This window comes from Urocampus carinirostris, chromosome 16 (genome assembly GCF_059441175.1).
Source record: "Urocampus carinirostris isolate Australia breed hairy pipefish chromosome 16, RoL_Ucar_1.0, whole genome shotgun sequence".
Taxonomy (NCBI): domain Eukaryota; kingdom Metazoa; phylum Chordata; class Actinopteri; order Syngnathiformes; family Syngnathidae; genus Urocampus; species Urocampus carinirostris.
The window spans coordinates 28,471,885-28,493,648 of NC_142364.1; the positions used below are offsets into that span (position 1 = coordinate 28,471,885).

Consider the following 21,764-nt stretch of genomic DNA (forward strand, 5'->3'; position numbering starts at 1 on the left):
AAAATATCTCTGAAATTGTTTAATTGATGTCGGTTTTGTTTTTGCTGCTGTTGGAGTCGGTGGATTTTTTCAGACCGAGGACAATCAACTTTGGCCTGGACGGATCTATTGACACTAACAAAGATGTTATATAATGAAATTGTGAATATGCTTGAATGCTATTGAGTTTTTCGAGAAAGGTTGTTCAAACCTCACATTGTGTTTGTTGTTAAAATCGTCATATTGGAATATAATATTGTGAATATGCATGATTGCTGTTGTGTTAGTCATAATTGTTTTCTGTTGTTGGTGATCTATTGACACTAACAAAGATGTCATTTAATGAAATTGTGAATATGTTTGATTGCTAATAGGATTTTCGAGAAGGGTTTTTCAAATCCTCACTATGTGTTTGCTGGTAATAACATCATATTGGAACATAATATTATGAATGTGCTTGATTGCTGTTGTGATTGTCATGATTGTTTTATTTTAATATTAGTGTCAATAAATTTGTTCAAACCAAACTTGACAATAACAAAGATGTTATATAATGAAATTGTGAATATGTTTGATTTTCGAGAAGGTTTGTTCAAACCTCACTTTGTGTTTGCTGTTAAAAACGTAATATTGGAATATAATATTGTGAATGTGCTTAATTGCTGTTGAGATTGTCATGATTGTTTTCTGTTTTTAGTGTCAATAAATTTGTTCAAACCAAAAAATATGCTTGATGGCTGTTGAGATTGTCGTGTTTGTTTTGCTGCTGTTGGTGTCGGTGGATTTGTTCAGACCAAAAACAATCGACTTTGGCCTGGACGGATCTACTGACACTAACAAAGATGTTATATAATGAAATTGTGAATATGCTTGATTGCTATTAAGATTTTCGAGAAGGGTTGTTCAAACCTCACATTGTGTTTGCTGTTAAACGTCATATTGAAATATAATATTGTGAATGTGCTTAATTGCTGTCGAGATTGTCAAGATTGTTTTCTGTTATTAGTGTCAATAAATTTGTTCAAACAAACAAAAAAAAATCCATTTTCTTGTGGTCTCCGTGCGTCTACTTTGGAAAATTATATGCAAATGCGCGACCTTATAACGCTCAGGAAAGTCCAGAAGCACAAGGTTATCCGATGCAGGCTTCTGATTGGCTGCCGAGTCTGCAAAAATGCCAAATGAACCGAAATTCCGTAGTTTCCAAACGAACGATCCATCCATTATCAGCACCGCTTATCCTCAGTAGGGTCGTGGGGGTGCTGGAGCCCATCCCTGCCATCTTCGGGCAGTGGACACAATGAACTGGTTGCCAGCCAGTCGCAGGGCACACAGGGACAGACGATCCGCTCACTCATTCACACCTAGGGACTATTTGGACCGGCCAATTAACCTGATAATGCATGTTTTTTTAATGTGAAACTGCATGCTCGGAGGAAACCCACATAAGCACGGGAAGAACATGCAAACTCCACACAGGAAGGCCAGTAGCTGGATTTGAACCCATGACCTCAGAATTGTAAGGCACACCGTGCTGCCCAACCAAACGAACAAGGATTTCGAAATCTGAATAAAACGCTTTATTTGTAAACAGATTTTTTTTTTTTTTTTTTTTTAATCTTGAAAAAGTTGTCGGCCACCCGGGCGTAGACGTTTTGCAGGTTGTACGCCCGACGTAAGATGCATGCGCCCCGGGCTTCCGGCAGACATTTCTAACACTGCTGTTAGTCCTTGTTTTAAATGACTTTATTCCAGTTTGTACTGCATACTAGAATGATTGCTTGCCATAATATAACCATTGATAGTAAGACTACAATCGGAATGTTAAAAAGGAATAGTAAGCGTACTTCAATAGAGTAAACCTACTTTTACCATGTTGAATATACGGAAAAAAAATAAAAATAAAAACAAATGCTGCACGTAATTTTGACCTGTAAATGTATTAATTTAATAGAGGCCCTCGGATTATTATTGATGTACACGTCTGTTGCTCTTACCCTCCATCTTCCACTCTAAGTATTTTTGTGCATTGTAACAGGATTTGTAAGTGTATAGATTAGTGGGGCCGAAAAAGCTTTGACATTCAAGTAGATTTCCAGTTAAATATTATTAGCCAAATTAATTCTCCCTGGATTGTTAATACTTCGCTCATTCATAACTTAATAAAACTATGTCCTTAACAGGACATACACTCTTTATGATAGAATTGGGTGGTCCTTAAAAGGACCGTTTGGATTTTTCAGAGATAACGAGTCTACCCGCCGAATCCATAAAGAGTACGGCCTTGCCTCTTCAGGGCATATACCACATCCATGGCAGTGACGGTCTTCCTCTTGGCATGCTCGGTGTAAGTGACGGCATCACGAATGACATTCTCCAGAAACACTTTGAGAACACCACGGGTCTCCTCATAGATCAAGCCAGAGATACGTTTGACTCCACCACGGCGAGCTAAACGACGGATGGCAGGCTTAGTGATTCCCTGGATGTTATCGCGAAGGACTTTGCGGTGACGCTTAGCGCCCCCTTTTCCAAGACCTTTACCACCCTTACCACGTCCAGACATTTTGTAAAAGGATTATTGAAGCGATCGAAAGTACCTTAGAATTTCCAGTGTCTGGTATTATAACAAAACAGCGGACCTCGGTGAGGATTGTTGGCGTAGTGCACACAAGACGTCACTCAGCGGCCCTCCCCCTTTAGAGTTCTCCATTGAGCTCTTTGTTATGTTCCCTGTGTAGCCTGCGCCCTGCCCCCACTGATGGCTGAACTTTGGCCTCAATTGCCAGACCAAAATTGACCCCTAGGGTCTCCAGTGTGTGTCCTGGGGCCAATTCTGTGCGCGTGATAACAGTTTGGGGCCACTTCTTTAATACAAAAGTTAAAGGTATTAAATGTATTATTAATTAAAAGCCTCCTAATTGTTATTAAAAATACATGTTAATAAATAAAAACAAAAGCACATTGTCATGGATGACTACTGACAATTACTGTATGCTATGTGCACACCATATCACACTGAATAAATTAATTCTTCTTACCCAGAGTGCAAACTTGCAATAAATAGGACACAAATCGTGAATAGCAATTTGGTAAAAAAAGTAAAAATATGTAATTATGTATAATATGTACGGTTTAGAATTAAAATATGCAGTTGTGCTTGAGGGGGCAAGGGGAGAGTTCAGATTCCTGGCAGACTGATGGAAGAAGCTGTCTGTGAGCCTGCTGGCTCTGGCTCAGACTCCACGGTCTTTTACCCGCAGTCTTTTACCTGACGGCGGTAGGTTGAAGAGGCTATGAGATGGGTTGGTGGGGTCACATGCTATGAGCTAAGATGTGAACCTGCATGTTTTAAAATAGACTAAATTTGCTATGATTTTACATATTATGAGGTAATTGTCAAGCCATTTTGCTGCAAAGTTCAGACCCCCAAAAACGTTTTTATTTTCCCATTTTTATTTGTTTTTTTTTCTTCCTTTTTCTGGTGTTTCCCTTTCTTTTTCTTTACAAAAAATAAGTTTTTTTTATAAGATAGTGGACATATTTAACTATTTCTTAGATCATGTTAGAAAAATTATACTTAATCCAAATGATATAATATTAGCGTTCATTTTGAGTAGGGTCTTTCATGTTTTATTTGGAAAAAAATATATAGAATAATACACATATTACAAATTATAGCAGTAAATACAAAATAAACTACAATAAAAAAATATCTAAGTCGATAAATCAAAGTAATAAAAAAAACATCAACACTATTTTAAGTTATTACAATTATCATCATCTGCCATCTCAGCTGCACCGCTTTCCTCAGTAGGGTTGCGGGGGTGCTGGAACCAATCCCAGCAATCATCAGGCAGTGGGCAGGGGACACCCCGAACTGGTTGCTAGCCAATCGCAGGGCACACAGGGATAGACAACTCGCTCGCTCATTCACACCTAGGGACAATTTGGACCGGCCAATCCACCTAAAATGCATGACTTTGGAATGTGGGAGGAAACCGGAGTGCCCCGAGGAAACCCACGCAAGCACGGGGAGAACATACAAACTCCACACAGTAAGTCCGGTAGCTGGATTTTAACCCACACAGGAGGTTCCCAAGACCTTAGAACTGTGCCGCACACGCGCTAACCACTGCGACGATTATATCATTTATTATTATTGTTTACTAAATCAGAAGATTAAGTAATAAAATTAAAGCTGTTTTTGTCTCATCTGTGTCATCCTGGAAGGGGGATTACCTCATGTGCGGTCCCTTCTAATGGTTTCTTCATTATGGTGAAGTTTTTGAGTTTATCCTTGCCCTCATGTAGGCTTTAGATCAGGCAATGATGTAAGAATAGTCTGTGGTTTGCAAGTCTGTGGTATGTTCAGCCCTGTGAACCTACTTGTGATTAAGGGCTATACAAATAAACATGACTTGCTAAAAAAAGCTAAATCATGCTCGAGTCTGAGTTTGTGTTCTCCCTTGTACTTTGTTGCGCTCCTTTTTGGTTGCAATGTAGAATACGCACAATCCCTTGCATGTAAATGTAGCATGCACAAGTCATGGGGATTCTGAATTACAGTACATAATTGTTGGGCCAGGCTGCCCTAAATTGCAGTGCAATGAAAAGTTGCATCTAATCTACAACGCAATGACAAGTTACTTTTGTAGTTCAAGAACATTGAAGAGCCACAAAAATCAAAATGATAAAGTTCAAATACCCTTCTGTGACTTAATATTTGGATCATTACTTTAACAATGTGAGTCATTGTTTAGAACTAGGAGGGGCTAACAATGAGTTTGTATATTGCAGATATTAAAAAGGCTGGGTTGTGAAATACAAGTAATGACTGTAGAGGAATATTTGCTCTTTCAATGACCTGTGGTGGCTCTTAAAAGAGCCTTTTTAAAGGAGAAGTGTCAATTCACTTCTTTTTGGGTGCTGCCTTCTTCACGCTTTTGGGCTTTGCCACCCTCTTGGCGGGGCTCTTCTTGGCGGTCTTCTTGGCTGCAGGGGCTTTCTTGGCCGCCGTCTTCTTGGGGCTCTTGGTGGCCTTCTTTGCGGCTTTCTTGGGCGTAGCAGCCTTGGTGGGCTTCTTGGTTTTCTTTGCCGCGGGCTTCTTGGATGCAGCCGTCTTGGGCTTCTTCGCAGTGGCCTTCTTGGCGGCGGGCTTCTTGGCTTTGGTGGGAGTCTTCTTGGCAGCCTTGGCGGGTGCCTTCGCTTTCCCCTCGCTCTTCTTGTTCATCTTGAAGGAGCCGGAGGCGCCGGTGCCCTTGGTCTGAACCAGGGTTCCCTTGTTCACCAGCCCAACCACGGCGAGCTTGACGCGGGACTTGTTCTTGTCCACGTCGTAGCCAGCAGCGGCCAGCGACTTCTTAAGGGAAGCTAGTGAGACGCCATTGCGCTCCTTAGAGGCGGCCACAGCTTTGACGATCAGCTCGCTTACGCTGGGTCCTACCCGTTTCTTGGCGGGCTTGGCCGCTTTCTTCTTGGGGGCTTTTGCCGGAGAGGCTGCGGCTGGAGCTACTTCTGCCATGTTCGTAGTAATGGGGAGTTCAGTGTGTTCCTTCCATTCCGAGCAGGAGGATAAATGCACTATGAGAACCGTGAAGAGTCAATCTGGCAGTGTCACTGCCCAGAGCACCGACTGTGTTTTCTCCCCTCACTTTAAAAGATCAAAAAAACCAATATAAACATTTTAAATACCACAAATGAGTTTTGAATACATGGCCAAGACGTAAGCCAATATACTCAAATTGTTTAAAACTCATTTGCTTGCGTAATTTCTTTATCAGGGCCTCTAAGGTGCATCACTACACCCTTGAGAGTAGCACTGCAATGCCGGTTCCTTTCTAATTTTGTCAATAAAATGATTTCTATTTACACAATTTTTCACAAACAGGGTTTTAAATACGAAGGAACATGCTCATCTCTAAGTCCAAACTTCGAACCAGAGAAAACAGATGCTCATTTTAGGAAAAATACAACATTTAGATGAGGAAGTAAACACACTTGCTGCAACTTATGTCTGGTGAGTTCCGTTAACCCCCCATATTTCCTTCAATTGAAAATATGTCATCTGCAAATAATGAAACATGTTAGTTTAAGTGGAACCCTGCCATACCAGGAACAAAAAACAAGATCCATACCAATTTAAGTCATTTCACATTTCTTTGTATAACTGTTGTTCATAGGGAGTATGTAAGAGTGACAATATTTCCTGATACCAAACCAAACTTATATGATGGAAAGGAAAACCTCCAAATACCCTAACATGGGGAATGCAAAACCTTGGAAAAGGACCCCAATGTCAGTTAAGAACCTTTCCAAAACAACAATGCAGCAATGGATTTTCACTTGACTCATCAAACAACACCTAGTCAACAGCAACTGCTAAATACTTAGATGAGGTTAAGGTATAAAAGGTAGAGAAAAACAAAGTATTGTTGTTTGCAGATGCCATATTGATATATTGAACTCAACCTGACAACACTTTTCAGATTGATGGATTTCCTAGAAATGTATGGTAAATACTCATGCCATAAAATTAATGTCATAAAAACACAGGTTCTTTCAATAAATGATGTTCCATCCCAGGAACTAAAAAAGAGACACATTGGAAGAGCAAATCAATCTAATATTTAGGCATAAAACGTTTTATTTGATGTTAACTAAACAAATTGAACTAAGAAATTAGGGGTGGAGGATTCTTGAAAAATGGCCAAATACAGTTCAATAGTCAAGATGAGTGTCTTGACTATTGAACTGTATTTTGGCAAGGATTATTTCTAGTCCGTTCCAGTGTTGGTTTCCAGATCAAGATTCATTGAATGGGTTACATGGATATCATGGTCTCATTTGGGTAAAAAAAAAAAAAAAACAGAATTCGATAAAATACTGCAGCTTCCCAAGATCGAGGGGGAATACTTTTATGTGGCACAAATTAGACCACTATTGGTGTGAAGATGGTTATGTTGCGAAATGGAAAAGTATAAAATTAGGGACGGCAAACACAGAGGTACAAAATGTATGTTTAAAAAATGTTCAAACAGGTAGATACCAGCTGAAATAATTATTAATACAATGTGACTACAGAATAAAATGGTTAGAAAATACAATTTTGAAGCAATAAATCTGCACTGGTTTGCCTTCAACGACAGTTTAACAATCATGCTGGAGAACATGCGGAGAGGTGGACGCTGACCACATGCATACATTTTGGCTTTGCCTAAGAATACGAGATTACTGGGGAAAAAAATACGGTATGTTTTCAAGGAAATACTAGGATATGAAACACCTAAAACACTCTAGGTGCTCTATTTTGGCCATCTAACAGAAGAAATTTTACAAAGAAAGGATGACTACCTGGTTAAAAAAATACCGACAGCTAGCTAAAAAGTAATAACACGATTATGGCACAAACCAGATCTCCCCAGCATGGAGAAACAGTTTGAATATGAATACAGTAGGGCCAATTCATGGACAAATAGGAAACATTGACTGACTGTAGAGAAAATGACTTGAACAATAGAGACCTTTGAAGAATGACTTATACATAGAAGATATTCCAAGACTCCTATGCTGCTTATTAGTTTTGTTTGATACACTTTAACATTTAATAACCATGTTGTTACTATGTTATTACCAGGATGTCATGGTTATAGGCTAAAAGGGCTCATCCACTAAACATCAAGCCAGTTAGAAGTCAAATTTCCTAGAGTAACATTGAGCCATGATATGTATTCAGAACCAGTTTGCTGGTTACTCAGGTATCCTTCGTGTTTTTGGTGACTCTGGGCACCACTAGTGAGCCATTATGAGAAAAGGTGTGCAAGCACCTCAACGGTCACCACGTTTGAGACCCCTGCTTTATCTTATATCTAACAAAACTTGATTAAAAAGTAACAAATGAAATGCCCCTTCCCGCCACGACTGGCCTGTAAATGTGTACAATAGACAATCTGGTTTCATGTTAAAAGGCACACATTTGCAGGATTTCCTCAGCTACAGTAAGCCCACCCAGTGTTGATTTGCCGTGATTGCCTGTTCACTGCTAATGTTTTTTTAAAACCCCACATGAAAATGTTGTTTCTTCATCAGTTGTGAAAAGGTATCTTCCGTGATAATAGGTAAATAATGTGGGCTCAATATTAAGCATAGCAAGGATAGACACGTTCTAGTTATTTTTTTTACTGATTCACCAACCCGGGCACAGAACAGATCTGGTCCGAAAGCTAGCCGTTTGTAGTCAAATGTTAATTATTGGTGTGATATAGTAATGGGCCACTCCCGAACGTAATGCATTTAAAATAAAACATATCAGAGGGAAATAGCCAATTATTCACTCATTTGATGGACAGTATAAACTACATACGCAGGCAGTGGGATATAATGTTACAGCGGGTGTCGGAAAATTCAATTTGAGTTTCATTTGAGGATGCTCGCAAGATCTAGGCGCAATGTTACTAAACTTCCACGATTTGAAAAGGAGAACTCTTGGAAAATATATGAGTGGCTCTTAAAAGAGCCTTTTTGGGGTAATCTTTGACAATTTACTTCTTGGCTGCCTTCTCGGTCTTCTTGGGCAGGAGCACTGCCTGAATGTTGGGCAACACACCGCCCTGAGCGATGGTCACTCCACCCAATAGCTTGTTCAATTCCTCGTCGTTGCGGACGGCCAGCTGCAAGTGGCGGGGGATGATCCTAGTCTTCTTGTTATCACGAGCGGCGTTTCCAGCCAACTCCAAGATTTCAGCAGTCAGGTACTCGAGCACGGCCGCCAGGTAGACGGGAGCTCCGGCACCAACACGCTGAGCGTAGTTGCCTTTGCGGAGCAGCCTGTGGACGCGGCCGACTGGGAACTGAAGCCCGGCACGGGAAGAACGGGTCTTGGCCTTTGCTCTGGCCTTGCCGCCGGTTTTGCCTCTTCCGCTCATGGTTATAACTTTCTGAGTTTGGAAAACTGAGAGTGAGCGGGTAGGAGCTCAAGTCCTGCTTTAATAGGGGCAGAATGTGCGGGATGCTTTGAATAGGACCAACCAGGAAATAGCATATCAGTGGGGAGGGGGTTACATTTTGGCGGCCGTTTGAAGGTGATGTCTCCGCCTCTTGTCATTGCACACTGTGGTGGGAGTTGTTTCTCCACAACTGGGCCAAACTGTACCAATCAGAGCCTGCCTCTTTGTCCTGCGTCATGCATTTGCCCACGATTCAAATGCTTAAAAGCGGCTGGTGCACCCTTCTCCCACACTCGATTTCCCCCGGAAAATCAAACAACAGCTAAGTCCGATCATGGCAAGGACCAAGCAGACAGCCCGTAAGTCCACCGGTGGCAAAGCCCCCAGGAAGCAGTTGGCCACCAAAGCCGCACGCAAAAGCGCCCCTGCCACTGGCGGCGTTAAGAAGCCTCATCGTTACAGGCCCGGTACCGTCGCCCTCCGCGAGATCCGCCGCTACCAGAAATCCACTGAGTTGCTCATCCGCAAGCTTCCCTTCCAGCGTCTGGTCAGAGAAATCGCCCAGGACTTCAAGACAGACCTGCGCTTCCAGAGCTCTGCCGTGATGGCCTTGCAAGAGTCAAGCGAGGCCTACCTAGTCGGTCTGTTCGAGGATACCAACTTGTGCGCCATCCACGCCAAGAGGGTCACCATCATGCCCAAAGACATCCAGCTGGCCCGTCGCATCCGTGGAGAGCGAGCCTAGAATAATTCACCTCCCGCAAGACAACGGCTCTTTTAAGAGCCATCACATGCAACTAAATGAATATTTCCTCTATTCTAAGTTTTTATCATTACAAATTGAGATGTATTTTAGTTTTGCTGTAGACTACCTATCTCGATTTTTTTCGAGTGGTTTAAACTTCCTGAATGCAGCAATTTTATCGAAATGAATCGCAAGTCGTTCGATAATTGTTGTGCGTGTTGACAAAATAAGAATAGTCCAATTTTAATTTTATGTTGACACTAATGTGATCTGCTTTAAGTCTGCTATGTCCAACTCTGGCTCGGGGATCAGTTACCTCCCGAGATCTCGCAGTCTGTCTCAAATAAATAAGTGTCCCATCATTAACAAATCTGAACCAAAATAAAGATCACCAGATTATGTCAGTAGCCCTCGCCTAACCCATTTGGCATTTGTAAATGTAAAAAAAAAAGTTTGCTGAGGCCACCACTTCCAGGGCAAGTAGAGATTGAATTAAATTTTCCACAAAACCTGAAACTGTCTGCCTGTTTTGCCAAGGTACTGTGGCTATTTTTATAGCACTGTCAAATGAAACATGCAGCTCACTTGAACAGCTTCCAGTTGTTTTGTTTTTAATGGTATATCAGGACTTTTTCACAAGACGCTGGGGTCAAATGAAAATGCTCCAAAGATCATTGTCGTCACGCTAATTGTCAAACACTGCAAACCTTTCTCAAAGGGGTGAATTTATGTAAGAATGCACAAAGAACGCCAGGCTGAAAAGCTGAAAATGTGTGTGTGGCCCAACTAATCAAATATGGGCCGCTTTCTGAAATGTTTGGACACCCCTGCTTTAGGTTTAATATGAAATCATCTTATGTTCCTGGGGCCCTCAAATACTTATCCCAAAAGGTCCTCAATTGTTATTTTTTCAAACAAGAATTGGCCCATTTATAATGACTGTCAGGGGCAAGTCAACAGAGGTAAAGTTGGATCTCTTGTGCCACCACAAAGCTGTTTTGTCACATCAGCCAGTGCGTCACGTGGTTGATGAATCCAAGAGTAGGATTTGTTGTCATTTCCTCCTTTTCTTTCCCTTCGAACAGTGCTGCCCTCAGTCATACTTTTATTATTTCTTCATCAGAAAAATACTTGTGTTTGCCCAATACCCACGACACTATGAGTGGCCATTCCAATTAGCTGTTGTGTCGTAGATTTAACAACCTTGCTGGACTGTTGACATGACTGCTTCAACCTGTTCATTTCTATCCTTCTCAGATCTGAATTAGGAGGAAACTTTTCAAAAGAGGTATGCTCTTTAACATAATAGGGCATCACATTCTCAGTTTTTATTATAGCAACCGTGTTTAAACATATTAAGCACATGTTTGTCAGTTCACTTGTAGTCATCGTTGAGCATGACATTTTTGTCGGATTAGATCTTTCACGTAAACAGATTCTAAAGTGCCGGGTACATACCCGTCAACCTTTACGGTTACTATGCATTTTAAGACGTATATGACATACGGGATAATCTGTACGGAAAATGTAAATTTGTATAATCTAATATACAAATTATGTTCTTATTCATTCATTATTTACACTGTTGATCCTCAGTAGGGTCGCGGTGGTGCTGGAGCCCATGGGGAACATGCAAACTCCACACAGGAAGGTTAGATCTCATGACCTAAGAACTGTGCCGCCATGCTGCATATTATAATATAATATATATTGTGGTATATTGAGTTCAGGGGCTTGCCGTCGTAGTGTACAGACACCTCCCGACCTAAGTACATTCGACTTACGGATTCGGGCAGAAAATTTTTTTAGAGACGCCGAAAAATATCTGGACATTGCTGTAAGTTGGACCAGAACCAGCTGAGCCAAGTGTACCCCAAAAGTGCCTCAACGTTACCATGGAGTGCTAATGTTTCATTAAAGCAAGTTTATTCTGTTAAACATTCAGTATACCTTTAATGTGTGCATTGGTATTGGTCATGTTTATTTGTATAGCCCTTATCACAAAACGTCTCAAAAGGGCTGCACAGGGCAGTATGACATGACTGATCTGAGACCTACATGAGGGCAAAACAAAAACGAAACATGAGGTAACCCCCCTCCAGATGACCAGGCTACAATGGATCTTGCAAGATGAAATAATATCATATAGGCAATAACATAATATCCAATGGACAGCCTACTGTTCCAATATCTTGACCTACGCTGCAGGTCAGACATTGAGCAAACTTTCTTGTTGTACGTAAAAGCCTTGCTGCAGCACTTTGCACCAGCTGCAAAATCGAACGTTTTAGAACATTTTTTAGTTTAATCTTTAAAAAGGTGTGGTGTCCTTAAACAGTTCAAAGTAGAATATGTTCCTCTAATGAACTGTGTTAACATCCCCCACCCGAGTTTAAAGAGCTTTCAAGTAATTTTCATCGCTGCTGATGAACTAATCCACTGATTTAACATTTATAGTAAAACGGGGAAAATACATTGTGCTAATCATTTGGGAGGTCAGTTCCTCAAACTGCGCTTAGGGCAAATGGGGAGCTGACTGGTATATTAAGTTTAGTTTGCCGTAAGTGGGCTAGTTGGATTCAGTTAATAGGCTAGTAAACACCGCGCAACCATTTTACAATACATAAGAACTTCGGAACCTAGCGCTCATTTAATGGAGTAGGTGGCTCTTAAAAGAGCCTTTGGTTAGGGAACGTAATCCATTTACTTAGAGCTGGTATACTTGGTGACGGCCTTTGTACCCTCAGACACAGCGTGCTTAGCCAGCTCACCGGGGAGCAGGAGACGCACGGCGGTCTGGATCTCCCGAGAGGAGATCGTGGACCTTTTGTTGTAGTGAGCCAGACGAGAAGCTTCAGAGGCGATGCGCTCAAAAATGTCGTTGACGAACGAATTCATGATGCCCATAGCCTTGGAGGAGATACCGGTGTCGGGGTGGACCTGCTTCAGGACCTTGTACACGTAGATCGCATAGCTCTCCTTCCTTCCCCTCCTTCTTTTCTTACCGGCCTTTCCGGCAGACTTGGTGACGGCTTTCTTAGAGCCCTTTTTGGGCGCTGGCTTGGCTGGTTCAGGCATGATAGATTCTGTCTACCCTGTTCTAGAAACACAGTTGAAGATGGGTCAGGGAGGGGGGAGTCAACGATCTTGTGGAACCCTCATGCAAAGATTTGTGTGCTAGCGCCCTATTTTGAATGGCTCATCATAATGCTACTGAGCAGATGAAGACCCTTCCGCCCGAAATAATAATAATAATAATAATAATAATAATGAGCCCAATGGATTTGACCTGAAAAGTCATTTGGCGCCAATTCGAATTTAAAATGATGACAAGTTTAGCGCTTACTTGAATAGTGTTTACAGTTTTACATGTAACCATAAAATATAACCACAGCCACGAATAATACCACCAATTTATCGAGATTATTTAAGTCTAATTTTGTGTGTGATTATTTAAGTCTAATTTTGTGTGTGATTGTGTTGAATCAAATGTTGAGATGGGAAATCAATGTCCTACCTTAATTATCTCCATTAAAAGAGATATGTATTAATTCATTTTGTTTCAATGCTGATAAAATGTGATTCATTTAAACAAACAATGGCTTGTTGTAATAACTAATAACATGATTTGACTAATGTCAAACGTGTTTGGACTGCCACGACAGAACCAAAATAAGCTCCAGCTTTTTCAGTCAACCATTTCCCTCAATTGTTTATGAAAGTGTTTGATTAAGTCTGAGTATCTTTGTGTATGATGAACAAAGGGAAAAAGACACTACCAATCAGCCAATTAACCAATCAGCCCATCAACCAATCAGCCAGTCAGTCAATGTTGGACGCAGGACTGTGTTGAATAATTTGAAGCTAGTTTGCTATACATTTTTTATTTAGTAACCTGATAGATATTATCACTACACGTTATTGTTACATATTTTGATCTTACTTTTCATACAGGCAAATATAATTTTACATGTGTAACATTTGTAAATATGTGTTTACTATGTAATTACTTGGGGGAAATATGAAAAATATATTCAAAAGATCCAATATTTTTGACTTGTATAAATCATTGAGAAAATGATTGGAGGTGGCCTATTAAAAAATCATTTGAAAAATGTGTGTGCGTCTTTTTGTTTTTGAACAAGTTGCTATTCCACCAAATCCTGCACTTTCTGTTGCTTTGTTCATTTATATCTAGTTAATGTGTCGCCAAGCCTGTGTTCGAGGTGCTTTGATGTCTCTGAATTCTTAAGATCCTAGTAAATGTATTTTTGCGTTTAAGTACTCGGATACGTTTGTTTTCTTTAAATACAACACATATTTTCTAAGACCTTATTGTGTCCACATTCATGGGAAACGATAACAGAACCTGGCGTTTTTTACTACTTTGAATGATAGTAAGAACTTTCAATGAGCTGGCAGCAGTTTCCTATTCTTTTACCATTTATATATTAATTATGAGGTAGAAGGGAAATGTTAGTAATAATCTTTTAGTTTGATGAAGCTGTTCAGGTGTGTACTCCAATGGAAATACAATAAATCAGTGTTAAAAAATATTGCTTTTAATTGTACTAATTTGGATTGATAATTTGTTTAAAAAAATACTGAAAAAGTTAATGTAGTAAAATGAAGTCATTGTACTGGCAGATCTTTTTGCTCATTTTAAGTACTATTTATATATATATATTTTTAGGAAAATAACAAATATGTAGCAAAACTTATATAAGTGATATAGTAAAATCAAAAATTACTGTAAAATCATTAACCAAAATAACCTGTATTACCTCCAGATCCACGGTGACCACAAACAATGATAAAAAGGTTACACCGTCAATTTGGGCAACATGATCATTTACGTTTTAAAAATTAAGAAAAAAAAAGTAATATCTTGCAATTTTCGACAGTGTGAGCCTCTAGATATTTTCGACTAAATATTGTGCTTCGGCTCGAAAAAGGTTGAGAAACACCGTTCTAAATGAATGAAAATTTGTATAAACGGAGCCTCAATGGAAAATGTGGTTTAGAGTTTTGCAGTTTATGGTTTTCCTTTTAAAAAGTAACCGATATGACTGAATTACAGTACAACGTAGTTCAGTTTATAATTCAATAATACTCAAGTGTTTTTCATTTGTTTACAGGGATTATGTGCTTCTCCCCCAGAGCCATCACCACCTTAAACGAGCGCACAAAATTGAAAATGTATCTTTGCATCTTATTTTCGGTTGATTTTTTGTTGTTGTCAAATGTTATTGCATTTTTCATCGCACTATAGTCATGGTTTTTTTTTTTTGGTTTGAACAAATTTATTGACACTAAGAACAGAAAACAATCATGACAATCTCAACAGCAATTAAGCACATTCACAATATTATATTCCAATATTACGTTTTTAACAGCAAACACAAAGTGAGGTTTGAACAAACCTTCTCGAAAATCAAACATATTCACAATTTCATTATATAACATCTTTGTTAGTGTCAATAGATCCGTCCAGGCCAAAGTCGATTGTCCTCGGCCTGAACAAATCCACCGACACCAACAGCAGCAAAACACAGCCATCAAGCATATTCACATTTTTTTTATATTTGACAATATGACGTGACGATATGACGTTTTAACATTTTTTCCTGACATTTTCAACATCAATTAAACAATTTCAGAGTTATTTCCTTTTAACAGTAGTAAACCAGCGTGTAAAAGGCAATACTATTGTGCAAGGGCATAGCTCTAAGCAGCATTCTTCCAGTCCTCTGTGTGGGTCCTTTCCCTTCTGCGTGGGTCCTCTCCCTTCTGGGTTCCACAACCCAGGCCGTTGCTGCCGGGACTCCCACAGTGTAGCTCCGGCTCCCCCCTCCGGGTGGGTACAGACGAGTCTTCTTTATGGCTGCGTCCTAGGCCCGCCGCTCGCAGATTGTATGGTATCTGCAGCCATTTGGAGCACAGCCACGGGGGGGGGTCTGCCTGCACCTCCATACCAGCAGGTTTCTGGAGGTCCAGATGGCGTCCTTGATGGCGGCGAGAGTGAGCCATGTTGTACGTTCTCATTTTAGTATTGCCATTCATAGGCCGTTTTTTTAAGTACATAATTCTAAGACGTATAGTTCTTGCCCACTCTTTGAAATGATGAGACATGGCACGCCGAGGTCGTCGCATATACTTATACGAAATGGATATCAAGAACAACCCAAACAAAAACATCTGCACGTTTAGAAGTGTTCGTTTATGTATTTTTCCATGGGTTGGCTTGTAAAATTTGTCTGTAAGCAAATGTTTCAAACAGGCGGCCCGTGGGCCAGGTCAGGCCCGCTGGACAACACTCCGAGAAGCGCAAGAGAAAATCGAGCAGATTGAAACTTGATATTGCCAAAGCCAGTTGCCTCTCACAAATGCTACCCTTGTATTTTTCGCTCTCTATTCTACTAGTCCAGCCACCCAGAGAATGTTTATTATAGACTGTGTCCACATTGACAAGTAACTATCGTGCAAATTAAATGAGTAAAGCTAATCGGGGAAAAAAAAAGTATAAACAATTTCAGCAAACATCGGATTCAACTCTCAAATGATCCAAGTGGGTTGGTCCTTAAAAGGACCGTTTGGTTAGATTTTTCAGAAGTTACGTTAGCTTAACCGCCGAATCCGTAGAGGGTACGGCCTTGCCTCTTCAGGGCATAGACCACATCCATGGCGGTGACGGTCTTCCTCTTAGCATGCTCAGTGTAGGTGACCGCATCACGGATCACGTTCTCCAGAAATACTTTGAGAACACCACGGGTCTCCTCATAGATCAGGCCTGAGATACGCTTGACTCCGCCACGGCGAGCCAAACGGCGAATTGCAGGCTTAGTGATGCCCTGGATGTTGTCGCGAAGGACCTTACGATGACGTTTGGCGCCACCTTTGCCAAGACCTTTACCACCCTTTCCACGTCCAGACATTTTAGAGAACGGTTAGGGACAAACCGATGATAATGGTAATGTACTAGGGTGTCCGTGATTATAACAAAACTGCGGACCTCGGTGGGGACAGTTTGCGTGGTGCACACAGGGCGTCACTCAGCAGCCCTCCCCCATTACAGTTTCCCAATTGAGCTCTTTGTTAGGTTCGTTGTGTGGCCTCCGCCCTGCTCCCACTGATGGGTGATCTTTGCTATCATTGCCAGGCCCCCAAATTGACCCTGTACCCCTTGGGCAAAACCTAGCAAATGTTTCATTTATCAATTAATATATATGAATACACTCACAATCAAAGCAGAATATTATATTAGGTCCCCGTTTGAAGCAGTACACTTGATATATAGTTACGCAGTATTTCTGTAGTCTTTTCGTAGTTTTTTTAGTAGTGGGTTTTTTGAAGGGTTATTGTTCTATCTTCGTTATTCATTATCCGTTATCGGTCAGTTCATGATACGCTACAAAGCCTAGGAGCCGGGACACTTAGTCTCAGCCAAAAGGCCAGGCTAAGGCCTTGCTGCGATCATTGCGAATGCACCGTTCCCGGAGGTACTGCAATACCGGGCCGATGCGCGAAGTGGACAGAGCAAGCTCTTATTCCATCTCCCGATTGCCAAAATCAAAGATCATGGCTATCAGTTCTATTGCATCGTTCCCGGTGATACTGCAGTACCGGGCCCCGACACATCTAGATTTTCATAATCGGCCAGAAATTTCTCGCCGCGAAGCAGTTTTTTTAGTAGTAATTTTAGATCGTGTTAGTAGTTTTTCCTGTTATAGTTTTGTAGTAATGTTTTTGCTATTTTTCACAACATGTATCACACTCTCTCGCACAGCAACGGTTTTCAAAAAAATTACTACATTAGGTTGTCAAAGGTAATGTGTTCATGTAACTCAAAATAAAGATCAAGATCAAACACCAAGGGTTCCTTGAGGAAAGCTAACAATTAGCTCGAATAGTTAAGCTTCGCAAACAATAATAGAGGGTAGAAAAATCAAATCAGTATAAAGTACAAACAAACTAACGGTAAATATAAGGCAAGAGTGACTGTGGGTCCATTTTTTTGGGAAACTCAGCTATTATCGTGGCTAGCAGAAGCAATCGGAAAACAATGCTAGGAGATGAGTGGTAATCAAACTAAGTGGCGTAACACACAATACTTTTATCGATGCGGTCAGTGCTTTGAGCTAGGACCCAAAATGCGTATTTGTCCTAGTATCTGCAACTTGCAGACAAATTGAGAGCTTTGTGCTTCTAGAAAGGGATTCCACGAATATGCTTAATTGCTGTTACGATTGTCGAGAAAAATTGTTCAAACCTCACATTGTTTATTTGCAGTTAAAGTGTCAATAAAATTGTTCAAACAAAAAAAAATACAAATTCTCGACCTTTTTTTTTTTTTTAAATGAAAATTAGTATTCGAAACAATGTGTACTGATTGAACGTACACATCAACAACAGTCAACAACACAACATTTATATGTATATGATTTTATACATTTTACGATAAAGGATTGTATAAAATAAAAGTTACATTTATCGAGTGCAAAGATTTTCACTAAGTGAGCTTCAGGTCACGCCGTTGCAATTACGGAATGTTTTGGCTGGGGAATTTGATAACAGGACTCTGACGAAGAAGGCCAGACGCACAAGGACAGACATCGCGACACTCTTCCCTGGGAATGATAAAGCCCACGTGGAGGGCTTTCCAGGCCCGTCCGTGGGAGGAGCCGGCACACCAGCTTGTTGAAAAAAAAAAAAGAAAAAACCTGGACCGGGAGAAGAACTTCAGAAGATTGAGGTAGAATCGAGAGAAGGCTTGATGGAGACTCAAGCGACACTAATTCGGCTAATTCGATGGAGTTCACTTAGTTAAATTATTTAAGAAATTAAATCTGCCCCCGTGTGGAAATGCCGGTCTCTTGTCCATCTTTTCACATCAAAAAACGAGTATGCATTGTTGGGTGAATGAAGGTTATGTTTGATTAATGGTGTCAGATAACTAATTCGAAAAATTTGTTAAACGGCACATTATAATATTAAATTCCCAACAATATATATATACATATATAATTGACCAATTGAAAGCGAGCCAAAGCATCTAGAAGTAAACGTGCTCTTGATCGGAGGGGCGCCCACTCCCATAATTCACTTCCAAAAAACAGCTCATAGCGTTTTGCGAACAAAACAGTTCATCACTAGTTTATTTTGCATTTGTTGGTTAGTTGGATCCATTTACCACTTGGATCATGAGGGCACCATTTCCTGCAGTATGTCTTGGGCATGTACAGCCTGGTGGCGCCCAACCCTCTCAAGGCCAACGTATGTTTCCATCTGGTCCGAACCTAAGACCTCTTTCCACTCGGCTTATTAAAATGAGTTGCCTTATTCACATGATTTGTTAATCAAACAATATATAGGTATTTACTATCCACCATTGTGCACACGATGACTTAATAAAAAATTATCCCTGAAAAAAAAAACTAAAATAAAAAAAATAAAAAAAACTAAAATTGAAACACAGGAACATGGCAAACATTAGCCTATTTACAAATTTACAAAAATAATGTAAAGTAGTCAACAAATTTTAAGTCCCCGAAAAAATGCATATTGGCCAATCACGCGCGCCTTAAGAGAAAAAAACGCCTCGCCTCTTTAGCAGCCTCCCATATCACTCCAAAGAGGAGGATCTCAGAGCCGTTACCGTTGCGAACAACATATATCTATATTCTTGACACCGTGAAATACTTTTGAATACAAAGCATAAAAATGTATTTTTCACGGGGAATTTAGAAGTCGATCTCTGAAGTAATTTATATATTTTTTCACTTACAATTATGAAAGTGGTAGTGGAAAAAACAAAACAGAAAAAAACTAGTCACTCTTATTGTGTCCACTAAATGTTGTTTGGATTTTAATGATCAGAAACTATAAATAATATTTCATTAATACAAGGGGCAGCACGGCAGCGCAGTGGTTAGCGCATATGCGGCACAGTTCATGTCTTGGGAACCTCTTGCGTGGGTTAAAATCCAGCTCCAGTCTTCCTGTGCGGAGTTTGTATGTTCTCCCCGTGCTTGCGTGGGTTTCCTCCGGGCACTCCAGTTTCCTCCCACATTCCAAAAACATGCATGTCAGGTTAATTGGCCAGTCCAAAATGTCCCTAGGTGTGAATCCAATTACTAATCAGTGTTATTAGGTTTCAAAGTTTGGTGGAAATAAATGTTGGACTATTTGTATTTTACTTTTTTAACTCCCCTCCCCCACAATTGGTGATGTGTCGTTCATGAACAGAACAGCTCAATAAGCCTGCTTTGTGGAGTGAAAGACGGGAGCAGACTCTGGTCAAAACGCTTTTTTTTTCTTTGAGGCAGACACAAATGGTCACTATGCATTGTTTTAGGGTATTCTTTTTTGTTTTTCCCTTTTGATTTTTTTGTTCTATTTTTCCTTTTCTTTTTCCCTTTTTTTGCTTTCATTTTTGTTTGCCCCCTTTCTTTCGCCTAATTTTGATTACATTTGTCGAATTTGTCAATTGTTCCTTTTTTATCTTCTATGTGCTTCTCATATATATTTTCCGTTTCCCTCTTTTGCATTTCTTCCCCCCCTGTTTACCTTGTTTCTTTTACAAAAAAGCTAAGCAAAAATTAAAAAAAAAGGTACAGTTTGGTTTCCATAGTTTTGGATTCCTAGTTCTTTTAGCACTCGTTTTCAGTTGCACAACACAATAATGATTTACTGGTCAAATAATAAACCATGTCCCTTTAAAAAAACAAAACTAAACAAAAACATCTGAATAGAGGTTTTGGAGCCAAAAAGACTCTTTAGCGCTTTTCACCTCACAGTTCCAGCATTGCCTTAATCAATTTTTACAGTGGAATCTTACGGTGTACATTTTTGTCTCGTTTTCCTAGAAAAACAAATCCAAATGACACTTTAAGTGAGCAAACGTTAAATGAAAGATTTTTTTTTCACATCATTCTTTGTTTTTTTATCAAAATATTTACTTTGTTTCATTTTTTTCATTGCTGGTTGTAATATTTAAAAAAAAATCATCAAACAACATGGATTATTATTGTTTTAATGCACCTTGAAATGATTATACTTGCTATATGATAACAGTAATCTTCTGTGACTTATTTGGCAAGTCATTTGAGGAACACTGGTTTAGAAACATTGCAATAAAGCAATCTACTATTGTCCTCTGCGACCTGTGACCATCTGAATTAGCGCCGAAATGGACAAGACGGGATCTGTCTGACAATAAACAAGTTGTTTTCAATGTATTTTTTTTATCATTCCAGGCCTCCACACCACACAGTCAAGAAGAGGCATTCACCTTTACACCCCTGCAGACCCAGCCGAATACTTCTCCAAGCACCAATCCATTTTTGCTTCTTTTGATAATATGTGTATTATTTGCCCTCATGTAGGTTTTAGATGAGGGGGTGGTGTTATAATAGTCTGTAGTTTGCAATAGTCTGATCTGTGCAGCCCTTTATGACTCTTTGTGATTAGGCTATACATATAAACTTGACTTGACTAGACTATTGGACTGTTAGGTTCAAGTTTACTCAGTTAGGCAACAAAAATCATTAAAACACTCATCTGATACATGCATTTTATCAACAGAAAAACGGTTGCAACTCATGAGAACATACATGTGACTTATCCATTACTTGTAAATTTAAAGCAGCCAACTCCAAGATCTCAGCGGTCAGGTAAATTTACCAAACTGATCAATCGAGAATTTCTATGCCTTCAAGTTACAAAAAATCCGTTAACTATTTTGTATTGGCCGCCACGTGCAGTGAAATGAGACAGGTGAAACTGCGTCTTACTCGTCAAAGAAATATGAAATTACATTTTTCCGTGATTTTATTTATTCTGTGTTAAAAAAAAAATTATATGCTTATGTTTATATATTGCCTTTTTGTCTTGACATATTTATATGGCGATACATTATTAATGGCATTGAGGGCCATCCTATGACTGCATCAGGATATTCAGGTAGGTAGGTGCATTTCAGTATCACCTTTATTATCATTGGATTCCGACAACAAGAAGACAGTTGCACTCCAGTTAAAAATATACAATATAAGTATGAATAAATAGAAAAAAATATATAAAGCTTAGACCTCCAA

At 39.9% G+C, this 21,764-nt stretch overlaps 6 protein-coding genes and 1 pseudogene across 6 annotated transcripts; 1 reads left to right on the top strand and 6 right to left on the bottom strand.

Moving 5' to 3' along the window:
• Nucleotides 1-2,119: 2,119 nt before the first annotated feature.
• LOC148350959 (histone H4) lies at nucleotides 2,120-2,545 on the bottom strand. The gene has a single exon (XM_088356217.1). It carries the CDS (start codon nucleotides 2,543-2,545, stop codon nucleotides 2,234-2,236), a length of 312 nt encoding a protein of 103 aa, XP_088212343.1. The 3' UTR covers nucleotides 2,120-2,233.
• A 2,346-nt stretch (nucleotides 2,546-4,891) lies between these two features.
• LOC148350960 (histone H1-like) lies at nucleotides 4,892-5,503 on the bottom strand. The gene has a single exon (XM_088355319.1). It carries the CDS (start codon nucleotides 5,501-5,503, stop codon nucleotides 4,892-4,894), a length of 612 nt encoding a protein of 203 aa, XP_088211445.1.
• Nucleotides 5,504-8,519: 3,016 nt separating this feature from the next.
• On the bottom strand, nucleotides 8,520-9,038 carry LOC148350961 (histone H2A-like). The gene has a single exon (XM_088355320.1). It carries the CDS (start codon nucleotides 8,901-8,903, stop codon nucleotides 8,520-8,522), a length of 384 nt encoding a protein of 127 aa, XP_088211446.1. The 5' UTR covers nucleotides 8,904-9,038.
• A 196-nt stretch (nucleotides 9,039-9,234) lies between these two features.
• Nucleotides 9,235-10,034, top strand: LOC148350962 (histone H3). The gene has a single exon (XM_088355855.1). It carries the CDS (start codon nucleotides 9,259-9,261, stop codon nucleotides 9,667-9,669), a length of 411 nt encoding a protein of 136 aa, XP_088211981.1. The 5' UTR covers nucleotides 9,235-9,258; the 3' UTR covers nucleotides 9,670-10,034.
• A 2,331-nt stretch (nucleotides 10,035-12,365) lies between these two features.
• LOC148350963 (histone H2B 1/2) lies at nucleotides 12,366-12,750 on the bottom strand. Its single transcript, XM_088355759.1, has one exon. The coding sequence runs from the start codon at nucleotides 12,745-12,747 to the stop codon at nucleotides 12,373-12,375; it is 375 nt and encodes a 124-aa protein (XP_088211885.1). The 5' UTR covers nucleotides 12,748-12,750; the 3' UTR covers nucleotides 12,366-12,372.
• A 2,682-nt stretch (nucleotides 12,751-15,432) lies between these two features.
• LOC148350964 (histone H4) lies at nucleotides 15,433-16,608 on the bottom strand. The gene has a single exon (XM_088356166.1). It carries the CDS (start codon nucleotides 16,602-16,604, stop codon nucleotides 16,293-16,295), a length of 312 nt encoding a protein of 103 aa, XP_088212292.1. The 5' UTR covers nucleotides 16,605-16,608; the 3' UTR covers nucleotides 15,433-16,292.
• Nucleotides 16,609-17,153: 545 nt separating this feature from the next.
• On the bottom strand, nucleotides 17,154-17,243 carry LOC148350965 (U2 spliceosomal RNA; annotated as a pseudogene).
• Between the last annotated feature and the right edge of the window lie 4,521 nt (nucleotides 17,244-21,764).

Coding starts and splice junctions, on each gene's coding strand:
- LOC148350959 (XM_088356217.1), bottom strand. CDS start 2,545: ATGTCTGGACGTGGTAAGGGTGGTAAAGGTCTTGGAAAAGGGGGCGCT.
- LOC148350960 (XM_088355319.1), bottom strand. CDS start 5,503: ATGGCAGAAGTAGCTCCAGCCGCAGCCTCTCCGGCAAAAGCCCCCAAG.
- LOC148350961 (XM_088355320.1), bottom strand. CDS start 8,903: ATGAGCGGAAGAGGCAAAACCGGCGGCAAGGCCAGAGCAAAGGCCAAG.
- LOC148350962 (XM_088355855.1), top strand. CDS start 9,259: ATGGCAAGGACCAAGCAGACAGCCCGTAAGTCCACCGGTGGCAAAGCC.
- LOC148350963 (XM_088355759.1), bottom strand. CDS start 12,747: ATGCCTGAACCAGCCAAGCCAGCGCCCAAAAAGGGCTCTAAGAAAGCC.
- LOC148350964 (XM_088356166.1), bottom strand. CDS start 16,604: ATGTCTGGACGTGGAAAGGGTGGTAAAGGTCTTGGCAAAGGTGGCGCC.